This window comes from Cricetulus griseus, chromosome 8, assembly GCF_003668045.3.
Source record: "Cricetulus griseus strain 17A/GY chromosome 8, alternate assembly CriGri-PICRH-1.0, whole genome shotgun sequence".
Taxonomy (NCBI): Eukaryota; Metazoa; Chordata; class Mammalia; order Rodentia; family Cricetidae; genus Cricetulus; species Cricetulus griseus.
Genome location: NC_048601.1, coordinates 5,749,756 through 5,762,749, shown reverse-complemented (window position 1 = coordinate 5,762,749; position 12,994 = coordinate 5,749,756). Strand labels below are relative to the sequence as shown.

Genomic DNA, 12,994 nt, shown 5'->3' with positions numbered 1-12,994 from the left:
ATTCTATTTTTCATCGTGTGTGTGTGTGTGTGTGTGTGTGTGTGTGTGTGTGTGTGTGTGTGTGTGTATGTGTGTGTGTGTGTGGTGTGCGCAAGTGCAAGTGCCCTCAGAAGACAGAAGAGGGCATTGGATCTCCTAGAGCTGCAGTTACAGGCTTGTAAGTCTTCTGATGTGGGTGCTGGGCACAGAAAACTAGTCCTCTGCAAGCGCAGCAAATGCTCTTCACCACCGAGCATCTCCCCCAGTGCATGCGTGTATAGTGTTACTTTCCATTTGAGTTTGAAGGAATGCACACACATTTCTGTGAGCATCTGCCTTGATACAGTTCCAAGTTCATTTCAATGGAAAGCTCCGGCGCATGACACAGAACTGTCAAAAGTTCATGGAGCTAGCAGACGATAGCAAGACAAGACAAATTCTTACTTATTATATATGCATTTTGTTAAAACATTTTTATCAACATTATGTCTGTTTTGTGTGTGTGTGTGTGTGTGAGTGTGAGCGAGTGTGTGACTGTATGTACTGTATGTACACACACATTTGAGTATCGTGGCGCATGGGTGGGGTGTGAAGATAACTTAGAGGAGTTAATTCTCTTCTTCCACCATGTGGGTCCCAGAAATTGAACTCAGGTCTTCAGGCTTAGCCTTTCTACCCACTGAGTCATCTCCCTGACCCCATAAAACATTCTAGTTACAAATAAAAGTTGGAGTTTCATGAGATTTTCTAAAAAATTTTCTGTCTTTGAGATGAGTTCTTAAATATCAGCACCTGAATACACAATACCCATTTGTTCATCTCAGAAAGTCAGAATTAAGTCATAAACATGACAACAATATGTAAACTCTGAAGTGCCATGCAAATGTAAGTTATTTCAACATATGGTAGGATGACGTCGTTCATTTCCTGATGAAGCAGTGGCCTCCTGTCAATCATAATATTCGCACTTCGTCACTGATCCCAACAGACAGTTGGTCTCTTTGTATTCTTTGGGTAAGTTTTTCCTCATTACAAATGTAAAGTAATATCCAGGCATAGTAGTTCACGGCTGTAATCCCAGCACTTAGGAGGGAGGCAGGAAGGTGATGATCCAGGGTCTGAGGCCAGCTTGGGCTATGTTGCTAATGCCATTAATGGACATAATTCCTTTTCTCTGTTTAGGTCAGTCTGTGCCTATCAAGGACAACTTAAGTACAGTTTTAGTGTTCATGGGCCTCTGGGGAATTTTACTGATGAAATAACTTGTTCTAACATGAAACCAAGTTACACTAGGTCAGAAGCTGCTTCACTTTGCTTCCCATGGTTTGCAAATGTATGCCATGGAGAAGGTGGTTTGTAAATTCACCTTCCTCCCTTCCTTGTTTTTCTTTTGTGTAAATGTGTGTGTGTGTGTCTATGTCTATGTGTGAATATATATGTCTATGTCTATGTGTGAGTACCAGAATGTGTGTCTATGCTTATGTGTGAATATATGTGTCTGTGTATAAGTGTGTGTATGTGTGTCTATGTCTATGTGTGAATATGTGTGTCTATGTGAAAGTGTGTAAGTGTGTGTATGTATGTCTATGTGTGAGTATCTATGTGTGAATATATGTGTCTATGTGTGAATATATGTGTCTGTGTGAATGTCTATGTCTATGTATAAGTGTGTATGTGTGTCTATGTGTGAGTACCAGAATGTGGGTGCAGAAGGCAGATGACAATTTGTATGAGTCAGGTCTCTCATTCTCCATTGTACATCCTAGGATTAGAACTCAGGATTTCAGGCTTAGCAGAAAGCACACTTACATGCTCGTGTGTTGCATTAGCTCACACAGAAGGTATTTAACTCTCACTTACATGGATGAGAGGAAGGATAAAGATAAACCAATAAGATAGGTTATCTAGCCAGAGAGGCAACTGTAGCCAGAAAGAATGCCAACTCAGGGACCTCAACTGCTGCCCTAAGGAGCTCAGTATAGACAAATAAATTCCCAAGTTACTATGGTGGTTTGAAGGAAAATGACTGCCAAAGGGACTGGCACCATTAGGAGCTGTGGCCTTGTTGGAGGAAGTGTGTCACTGTGGAGGTGGGCTTTGAGGTCTCATCTATGCTCAAGCCACCCCAGGTGAGACAGACCACTTCCTGTTGCCTTGTGAGCCAAGCTTCTCTAGCACCATGTCTGCCTGCATTGTCATGTCCCTCCATGACGACAAGGGACTAAACCTCTGAACTGTAAGCCACCTCAACTAAATGTCTTTCTTTATAAGAGATTCTGTGGTCATGGTGTCTCTTCACAGCAATAGAAACCCTAACTAAGGCAGTCACCACACAAATATTTCCGTAAAATAAAGGGGTCTAGGAGTGAATCTCAGTCATTAAGCACATGCTTGGCACATGGGAGGCCCTGGATTGGCTTCTTGTCACCGAAGCAAGAAGTCATATCAGAGCTAGTTTATGCTCCCAAAGAACTTATTCTGGATTCCTGCAGAGGCAACTATCTGCCTCAGCTCCCTATAAAATAGGAATGCTGGACTAGAGCACCTGAGCATCTGCTCTGCCTAACGGCCTATTGTTTAGAATAGATAGAGTAAGGAAATGGATAAGAAGTACTTTGAGGAATGTTTACATAAATAAACATATGCCAAACATAGGTAGAAAGGGCCTATGCAGGGGTAGTGACATCTGCCCAAAAAGTCTCAAATCATCCACTGTTCTTTTGGACTATTTGTGCTAAAGCTCTATTTTCTTTGCAGACGCCTACCATGTATCTACCAATCAAAAGCATTCTTGTAGAACATACTCATTAGAGTATATCGGCCACCACCCTCAAAAAGTCACTTTCCGTATGTGTAGCTAATAGATATATAGCAAAGAGCTGAGTGTCATTAATGATAACTCAAAGTTATCTTTTGGTCCACAGTTTTCCATGGTTTATTAATGGCCTAACGCATTAATTTTTCTTTCAGGGTGACCTTTACAACACCATTAATCCTCCCGGCTTTTATCCAACTACATTATTTCTCATTATAGTTCCAGCTTTCAACATCTACATTTGTTGAAAAGAGAAAAGTAAATTGTAGTGGCCTCAAACCCTTGGAAAATATGAGGGCTGTAGATATGGTAAAAGGACCAAGGTGGGGGAAGGAGATGTTTTATTATTGTAACAGAGAAAGCCATATGATAAGTATCACTAAATATATTCTTGCCTTTATGAAATGCTTGGTTATACTTAGTCTTTGGGATGTTGAAGTAAAACTATCTACACACATACATATCTGATAATTTATGAAATTATATGTATATAGTCATTTTATTAGAAAGCAGAGGTTGAGTAATATTTTAAAAGTAGGCCATATGTCAACACTGTGACATTTATTAACTCCATTTTTTAAAGGAAGTGAATCCTTTTCGCCAAATCAAATATTTTCCTACACATAGAAACAAATCTAGTCTCATGTCCTTTAGGACACGGGGCAGAGTAAGTTAATATTAGACTAAAGCAGTGAGACATACGTGCAGATTCCAAGCTTCCACTTTCAAAGGTTCTTATCTGAATGCCCCCTGCCCTGTGCTGAATTACTGCTAACAAATCATCTTAAGTTCTGCTATGTAAAATTAAAGCATTTGGAAATACCTCTTTTCTGTCTAGTTTTCAGTTTCTCTGAATCTGAACTAATTTTCTGCTTCCTCCTGTCAGAAACCCAAGACCCAGTTTCTCCTTTTCCTAAGTCAAGTCCTTCTAGCAGTCCTTTCTCTTTGCTGTAAGTACTGTCACCTCACTCTCAGGCCTGTGCATCTCTCTACTTTTCTCCTCTTCTTCATTGGAGAGGAATATCTGTATATCTACCCATCCACCCATCCATCCATCCACCCACCCATCATCCACCCATCTATCTATCTATCTATCTATCTATCTATCTATCTATCTATCTATCTATCTATCTACCCACCTACCCACCTACCTATCCATCTCCATTTTAAAACCTATGTCTACTCAACTCACCCTGTCACTTCTCAACATCACATTTAGAAGATGAGTCCACATTGCCAACTCTATCATTCACTGGACTGTCCCACTCTCCAAACGGTTGCAACTGGGAGTCTGGTGAAATCACTCCACTTTGGTTTCAGAGTCTACCTGCCTGAGAACCCCAGCTAAACCCTAAGGCTCTTCTGCTCTTCCACAGAATGTGCCACCATCAAATAACCTCTCTGTGAAACGTTTTTTAGGGCCAACCTTATATTGCCCCATTGTTGCATTTGTCTTACAAGCATAGGATTTCTCTACAATGGAAGTTCTTTTATGAAGTTCAAAGGTGCTGGGAAGAAATGAATCCTATCCCAAACTTCTCCCATAAACAGGATTTCTTTTCGGTGTGAGATTTTTCATGGAGCTCTGCTCACTGACTGAAGGCTTTCCCACAGTGCTTACATATATAGGCTTTCTTTTTAGTGTGATTTCCTTGTGCTTCTAATAGTTACTGTACTGACTGAAGGTTCCCCCACACCACTTACATAAATGGCATTTATTCTTCATTACTTTTGGACAGTCTTATTCAGCAGTTTTCTACCTAGAAAAGTGTGTGGTAGATTTAAGATATGTTCAAAAACACCTTTGAAACTTTTCCCTTCAAAAGTTGGAGTTTAATTCTCTCTTTGTAGAGTGGGATTTCAGAATATTAGAACAGACTGGATGGGATTTGACGGGCAGGCCACAAACACCAGGACTTTCTCTGCTCTCTTTTCGGGTTCACTCACTGGGGAGCTTTCCTCCCATGTGATAAGGAGCTATGGAGACGGTTTGTGCAATTAAGAACTGAGGTTTCCATCTTTCAGGGAGGCAAATGAGTTGTCTACCTGCAGTTAGGTCCAAAGGGGCCTGATGCTCTGGCTAGCATCTTCACTATAATTGTTTGAAATAACCTAAGGCAGCAATAGGTAGCTGGGTTTCTCCTTATGAACTGAGAAAATGTACAGTGAGGGGCAGCTTGGAGGCTTGTTTTTATGCAACCATTAGCTAATAAAATCATGGTTCTTCTTACTAGACACACTCATTTCTAGCGAAATGCTATAGTCAAGTACTAATCTCTGCATCCAACACCCTGTCTTTGATTTGACATATCAAATAGTTGCAGGTTCTTCCTGAGTACCTCTAACTAAATGTTGCCTTGTTCTTGGAATTTAACACATACTAAATTTCATTTTTATGTCCTCTTTCCAATTCTGCCCTTCTTGTTCATGGATATTTGAAACTCCTAGGCTCCTCTGTCTCCACTCTGGTGCAGGTGACTTTTACAGATCCCCTTTCATATTCCTCCATCCCTCCAGAGCCCACTTTGCTTATTCCCATCTCGTGGAACACACCCTTACCACATACGATAACAGTGCTTCCAGTGAACAATATTGTTCACTCGTTAACACGTAAAGTTCTGATCACATTTCTCTGTGAAGGAAAAAGTCAAAATCTCATATGAGAGTGTTCCACCCCATCCTCATCCACATATTTCCATTTTTTTCTTCCACCAATTTATGCCACGTTACCCAGCTTTCTAGCCAAGTGCCTGCATGTCACAGGTGCACATTTTTCTGAGTTCTTCCTCATTTTTTACAGCCTAGAATGCCTATAAATATGTCAGTTATTCAATGTTTAGTTTGAGTAGTGCTCTTGGTAAGTCTTGATTCTTCTCAGTAGAATAAAGCACTCTCCTCTTCGACTATAGGATTACAGGTGTGCTCTGGAGTAGCCTTTAGTATTTATGAGCTAGATTGCAACCTCTCCCAAAGTAATCCTGTTCTACCTAGGGGTTAATCTGTGCTAGAGGCTTCCTAATCAGACAGAAGTAATAAACATATCAATGACTGTGTGCTGAATTCAGTACATTTTAATTCATGCATGAAAAATAAAAATAATAGTGTTGCTTAAGTCATCATAAATTATAGTTACAGGAAAACCAAAGACACTACTTTTCACAGGCCCTGTTTGTGTGCAATCAGAGTAGAACAGAGCAAACTTCATATTTCATGGTTGAAAATTGACCCAAACAGAATGTATGCCTCATTATATATCTGTACACATCACAAAAGTGGGAAAAAAATCTGTGATAGAAAAGTCACTTGGAAGCAAAATTCTGGAACCATTTTTCACTGCAATTAGACATTTATGCCTGTTTTTAAAAAAATAAGCTAAAAGGCAAAGTTTCACACGTAATTATAACTAGTACTTTTAGATTGTCAGGGGCATAGAAATCTGAGTTAAAAATTTCACTTGCGTGTTTAAAACAGACCTTATGGTAGTAATTCAAATGACATCTCCCTCATTTTCTCAGGGACACACCATCTCAGACGATTCCATTCAATTGCCATAAACCGAAAGTCAACAAGAACAAGAGAAACAGGACTTACCTATTGTGCTAACTCTTGCTGAAGGACTAGCTAATGCTGCTGGGGCAGAGGCTTTGAGGGGGCCCGCCCCACTGTTTATTCTCAGAGCTGGCATGTGGGGAGAGGTGGGTGAGGTGGGTGGTTTGCCATCCGAGGTCTTGGGTTTAGCTGATAGGTTCAGTGGCTGGGCCACTTCATCCTGCAAGGGTCATCAGAACATGAGCTGTGACAAGGAAAGGCTGACCAGAGACATCAGGAAAAACACAGCTACATAGCCTGCCATTTCCCATCTGTGACCTGAACCTGTACGCTCCACATTACAGTGTTTGGTTAGCTACTGACACGGTGTCACTGTCAGCTGCATATTACAGAGCCCCAATTGTATAACAGAAAGCACACACACTATCTATTATCCAGAGAGAGAGAGGGAGAGCAGTCATGTGATACATCCTGAAAGAAATACTCTTAGGAAGCTAATGTCTGTTGACATGCACTTTCATTGTGAGACATTTGTACGCAGTTCATATAAGCTTATGATGCTGGTCAGCTGCTTCTGTTTTGTTTTCATTTTTAGACCTCTGGTGTAGAGGCAGTACCTGGACCATCCCTGTGTGCATGGCTCTGAACGGAACTGCTCTCCAAATTGGATAAAATAATCACACAAGTTTCAAAGAAAATAATTATTTCCCCATTGTTTCACAGAAATAATTTTAGGTTTTAATTCACAAATGAAATTAACATAATTAGCATTATGATAACTGTGTATTACCTCAACACCCAAGTAAGCATCACAACATTCATGAAATAAAACCCTGAATAATGCTCAAAATATTCCTTGGCATGAACATCTCTTCTAGACCAGTTCAGTACATTAGTGACTTAATTATTCTATGCTTGAAGAGCGTTTCTCAATTTTATACCCTTCTCTGTTAACTCCCAGGTTATCAACTACATCATAGCTGTGGATACAATTCTGCTGGATTTCTATTCCATCGAGGGAATCAGAAAAACACCACATTGCTCACTCACCACCACAAGCTATTTTATTCTTCTTTTATGCTCTAAAATTGGAACATTCAGACAATTGTTTGTATCAGATTCAGTACTGCTGAAGTTTTACAATAGAATGAAAGTTCAGTTTCCTTTTAAATATTATTTCATGAGTTAAGAGTATATGTGATGTTTATCAATAGCAGATACTTTGCTTTAAAGTGAAACTATCTTTATCAAATAGGGTAAATAAATAGTAGGGAGGCACATGCTAATCTCTACAAAAATTTACCTTTTCACTATATTCATACATATAAACATACAAACACACACATGTGGTTGTGTATGAGCAAATTCTAGAACCATTTCTCACTACAATTAGTCATTCATACCTCTTGAAAAACAAACTAAAAGGCAAAAACAAACTGTAACTTTTAGATTTTCAGAGGCAGTAGAACTTTGTGTGTGTGTGTGTGTGTGTGTGTGTGTGTGTGTGTGTGTGTGTGTGTGCACTGCTATTAAAACAAATCACTTCATAAGGCAAATCATGGTGGCACAAGACAAGAAGGTATGTAGTGCAAGCTTTTGTTTGAAAGGAGCTCATGGTAAAGTTATAGACGCTATGCATCTAGGAATCCTGTGGATAGAAGTGTTCTCATAGCCTTCTTTCTTAAGCTCTGCTTTGAGTTGCAAAGAAAAGCACTTTTTGCTGTTGTTGTCCCCGTTTATACCCATGACGTAATTCAAATTTGCCATAGGGTTGCATTAGAGATACAGAGTAAGTTAATAGCTATTACATGAAATTCTATCCATTAGTAGACTCTTGGTAAGCAGTCAAGTAAGATAGTTCCCTACCTGATAAGGTATATGACTTAGAGAAACATTGTTACACTTAAGATGTATAAAGGTCTACTTAACCCGAAACACCCAGTTGAGCTGTTCAGACAGAACCTACAGGATGCCTCAGTTGGCAGGAACCCCGAAGTAATGTGTGTGCCCATTCCATTGGTTCTGAAAGAGCTGTTCATGGGCCAGTACTGCCTGGAGAACCTGAGAACTGGATGCAGGGCAAACCGTTGCAGATGCTTGGATGTGGGGCCCAACAACGTGTGTTTGGATGAGCATTTTCCAGTAATTCTAGTGTACTCTAAAGGTTGGCAGCTACTGGCTTACAAAAGAGGCAATTAAAAAAGTAAACACTAGGTTACAAAAAGCTTCATCAATGAAAGGGTACACAATTTAAAATATGCAGTATGACCTCAATCTTTGAAATTTGGTTGGGATATGTATTAATAAGATTAGAAACAGTGGTGTGCACAAATGATTGGCCTGGTGCAGGGGTGGAGTGGAGGAGTTCTGGGATAAGAATCAGTACCTTCTCCACCAATGACGCCGAGTATCCTGAGAGCCTGGTAGACTATTACTGCTACTTGCTGTGTAATTGTAATGTCCCATGTGCTCCTCTCCCCACTACCTGGCGCACGCTTGTCTACCCTCTGTGTGAACACTAGGGCTTCAGTGACACCCTTACGACAGGATGGCAAACTCCTGTAAAATGTTTCCCAAAGAGCTTTGGGAAGTTAAAGGCGGTTGTTGCCCTTGACTGTGTACTAAGATGGAGGGAGGCTAAGGTGGGATGTATTCCTAGAGCTGGGACACATCGACAGAAGAGTGAGAGCGTGGGCCAGGAGGAGGGTGACAGCACTGATGAATCTGAGGGGACGGGGGATCATGACACGGTGAAATGTCACATGTCTAAGCTTTAGACATGGAGAGCATTACAGGCGCATGCTGACGGGGGCCTCGATTGTTTATGAAGGCTAAAGACGCACGGCAACTTTTAATATTTCCTCCAAGGCAGTGTACATGTCTGAAAGGCAAAAAGTGCAGGGCCCCAAGGACGTGTGACAGGTGGACAGTTCCAATTTGATAGAAATGTCATTCATATTTGCCCTTTCAGATTCTCCTCGGCAGTGTGACAGACTATTGGTATATTTAATAGGAACTCACATGCATTATCCTTATGCTGGGAACTGCATAATAATTTTGGTCCATTATATTATCTCTCACAATTTGGTCCATTTTAATTATTCCCTGCTGCTTGAGACCACAAAGCAAGGCCCATTATTCATGAAGAACAGGAAACTTACAGAACAATCCGATTTTCTATTAATTATTGTTTACTTGACTAAACAAAGATGCTACAGCACTTAACTGTAAGATGGGCTTGACCTATTTGTTTATGGTGTGCATCCTTAGATTTATAGGTTTGGCATAAACATGGAAGACACAACATTTTCTACCTTGTGTTTCACTTGTAGTGTCTTGTTTAGAAAAAAAAAATAATTGAACAGCTTAGCTGGGCCAACCTCTATTCTTAGCGGTAATACATACATTAAGATATAAATAAATAACTCACATATAAAAGACTAAGTAACTTCCAAGGTCAGGAAAATATTTCTACCCAATCCACCATTAAGCAGGGAGGAAAGCAAAATTTCCTTTGTGTTATTCAACCAATTGTTGCATGAGGTTACCACAATGAAACTTTTACAAATATTGTTACTTTGTAATTATTTCTTTTATACATAAAATGATAGTCCCCAGGATTTTATTTACTTTTTGAGTAGTTCCAAATGATAAATGTTTTATGAACATCTAAACATAAACAGACATGTAAGCTGAAGTAAACACATTTCAACTCCTGGAAGACAGTTATTTACATTTGCAGATCTCATTATAGATACTCCAAATCACTTGTTTAATCTTTGGGGCCGTGATGATTTTTGTTTGTTTGCCATTCTGATCCTCTTGCCTCTCCCTCTCAAGTGTTGGGATCAGAGATGTGTACCACCCTGCCCTGTCCATCACCTTCGATGCTATCAAGTAACCAGTCTCATTGCATGAAGCTCAGATAGTTTTAGTAAAACCTACTGAAAGCTTTGGCGTATCTTTTAACTTATATACTCACTTTTATCCTAAAGTTTAAGAGCCAAGCTTCCTGTATACTCTGGAATTCTGACCTCACTATATATTTATATCACATAACCACACAAAGAAGCCAAACAAACACCTGCTATTTCATACATAGGCAAAAAGTTATGTGACCAATTAACTCAATTTAGTGACTTTTTGTGATTATTGTCTATGCTATATTCCATAAGATATTTCATAGTGTAGATATGAAATTTAGACTACTTGTTGAGAAAAGTAAGGTTTCTCTCCTAGCAACATTGATTGCCAACATGGCATGTCTAGAACTAACTGGGAAAGAAGTCTTGATCAAGTAATTTTCTTTATAAGAGTGACCCAGGTCATCGATAGGGGAATCTCTCAATTGTTCATTGATATAGAAAGACTTAGACCACTGTGGGTGGCACTGTACCCAGGGCAAGTGGTCCTGGGATGTATATTTACAAAAAGCCAGCAAAACATGAGCCTGCAAGTAAGCCACCATGATCCATGTTCTACTCTTTACATTCATGCTTGGGTCCCTTCCCTGATTTCCTTCCATGATGGACTGTAACCTTCCAGTGGAACCCAAACCAACTCTTTGTTCCCCTGAGCTGATTTTGGTTAGAGTGTTTTTTAATCATGTCAACCTAAACTTCCTTCATGGTAGAAGAAAATAAGATTGTTTTAGGAATCTCCAGAGAGATGTTTTAGGAATTTACTGTGGAATATAACTTTTAATAAGCTCCCGTTTCATCTTTCTTGCCTGAGAATATGAAAGAGGTGAAATCAAGCAAATAACCAGTACAGCAGTTACCATGACTTGACTGAGAGTGAAAATCTCATTTAACAACTCTGGTCTCAGCAGCAGAAACACGGAGGCCTTGATGAATCTGTATTGTGATCAGACGATCCCACAAGTTGATAAAAAAGTGAATTGGATGAAGCAAAGAATGTAACCCAGATCTACAGCTGTAGGTAGACTCACGGAACCATCACCAGGGACCCCAGGACCATTTCATGCAAACACTCTAAGACAACTAAAATTGAAATGTATTTCAGATTATAGCTTCAGTTAGCTTTGTTTATGAGAGCATCTTCTTTTACATAGTTGCAAGCTGTCTTATTTTTGCTTTCTGCTGCTGTAATAAAATGATGATCAAAACCAAGACGAAGGAGGAACAGGGCTTATTTCAACTTTCAGGTCACAGTCCATCACTGAGGGAAAGTGCCAGGAATTCAAAGCAGGCAGGAACTGAACCAGAGGCCATGGAGGAGCACTGCTTATTGGCTTGCCCTCCATGGCTTGCTCAGCCTGCTTCCTCATCTGCACTGAGGTAACCTGCCCAGGGGTGGTAGCACCCACTATTGTATTCAGTATCAGTATTCAAGACAATGCTCCCACAGGCTTGCCCACAGCTCAATCCATGCCGGCATTTACTCAACTGAGGCTCCCTCTTCCAGATGACCCCAGCTCGTGTCAAACTGACAAAAACTAAATGGCGCATATGGTTTTCATGTGTGAAAACAACAATGTCTAAGAAAAAAATCAAATGTGATTTTTATATTACTATTTTATCAAAATAAGAGGAAGGCATTCTTCAGAAGATAACATAGTTACTTCATTGTTTCTGCTGGTTAGTCTCCTATTTCTTTCCAAGGAATTTTAGGACTACAAAACTGAGATACCAGTACCCTACGCTGCTTTCTGATCTTATCGTCTTCCTTTTCTTTTACCACATGGAACTTTATCCATTCCTGAGTGGAAGGAGCAGAATGCCGACTGGTAACAGAGGAAAAATTACAAACTTAGCTTTTTACTTGACCTCTTTATTCATCATTAGTGACGATTGTCCGGATTGTCTGTCTGGAGTGGCCATACCATGGGTGGTCTCAAAATCCCAGTACCTTAAATTTTTGCCTATATCAACTATTAGAAATCAAACCTTTGTTGGTTGATTTTTATATAGATTGAATGGAAATGGGTAAGATTATACAAACATAGTAATAATCCAACATCAGAGCTGGAGACATGGATGGCTTAGAGGCTAAGAGCACTGGCTGCTCTTGCACAGGAAACTGGGTTCAATTCCCAGCATCCAAATGGCAGTTCATGACAGCTTGTAAGCTTCAGGGGATCTAACATCCTCTTTTGGCCTCAGTGGGCACTGTACGTATGTGGTGTGTATACAAATCCTCATACACACAAACAGTGAATCTTAAGAAAGAAGCAGGCCAACGTCAGCCCATCCATGTTTCTTGAAGCACTGTTCCCTCCACTTATCGATGTCTGTTATGCTATGGACACCGCAAATTCATGAATCATATCAGCTCAACCACATTATAAGGAACTTTAGGATGGAAGCCCCTTCCCGGGAATAGATGTTTGCACTCTGATTTTTTGCATAAACATGCACGTACAGCCCCAGACCTTTGGGGGTAGGCATGCTTTCACCGTGACAGGGATACTCTGAGAACAGGCAGCATGACACAGAAGCCCCGGACACGTGAGCTCAGCCCTGATGTGCTCCTTTCTCACCGGGCTTTGTTTTCCACCTTCCCATGTCCCAATTAAAGCTGGATCCTAGGCCTACAGTCTTCGGACCTTTGCATTGAATTGCTTGTTTTTAGTTAAAGTTATGCTAGCGATAGTCGTCATCGAATTTGTTGTTGGAAATGCCCTGTGTT

At 40.2% G+C, this 12,994-nt stretch overlaps 1 protein-coding gene across 6 annotated transcripts in view; it reads right to left on the bottom strand.

The window, feature by feature from the left end:
- Sox5 (SRY-box transcription factor 5) overlaps positions 1 to 12,994 on the bottom strand; it is a 970,651-nt gene that overhangs the window by 36,661 nt on the left and 920,996 nt on the right. For all 6 annotated transcript variants that reach the window (XM_035448567.1, XM_027430149.2, XM_035448569.1 and 3 more), the window contains one exon: positions 6,386 to 6,563. In XM_035448567.1, coding sequence (XP_035304458.1) covers positions 6,386 to 6,563 — 178 coding nt within the window. The remainder of the gene's footprint in view (positions 1 to 6,385; positions 6,564 to 12,994) is intronic.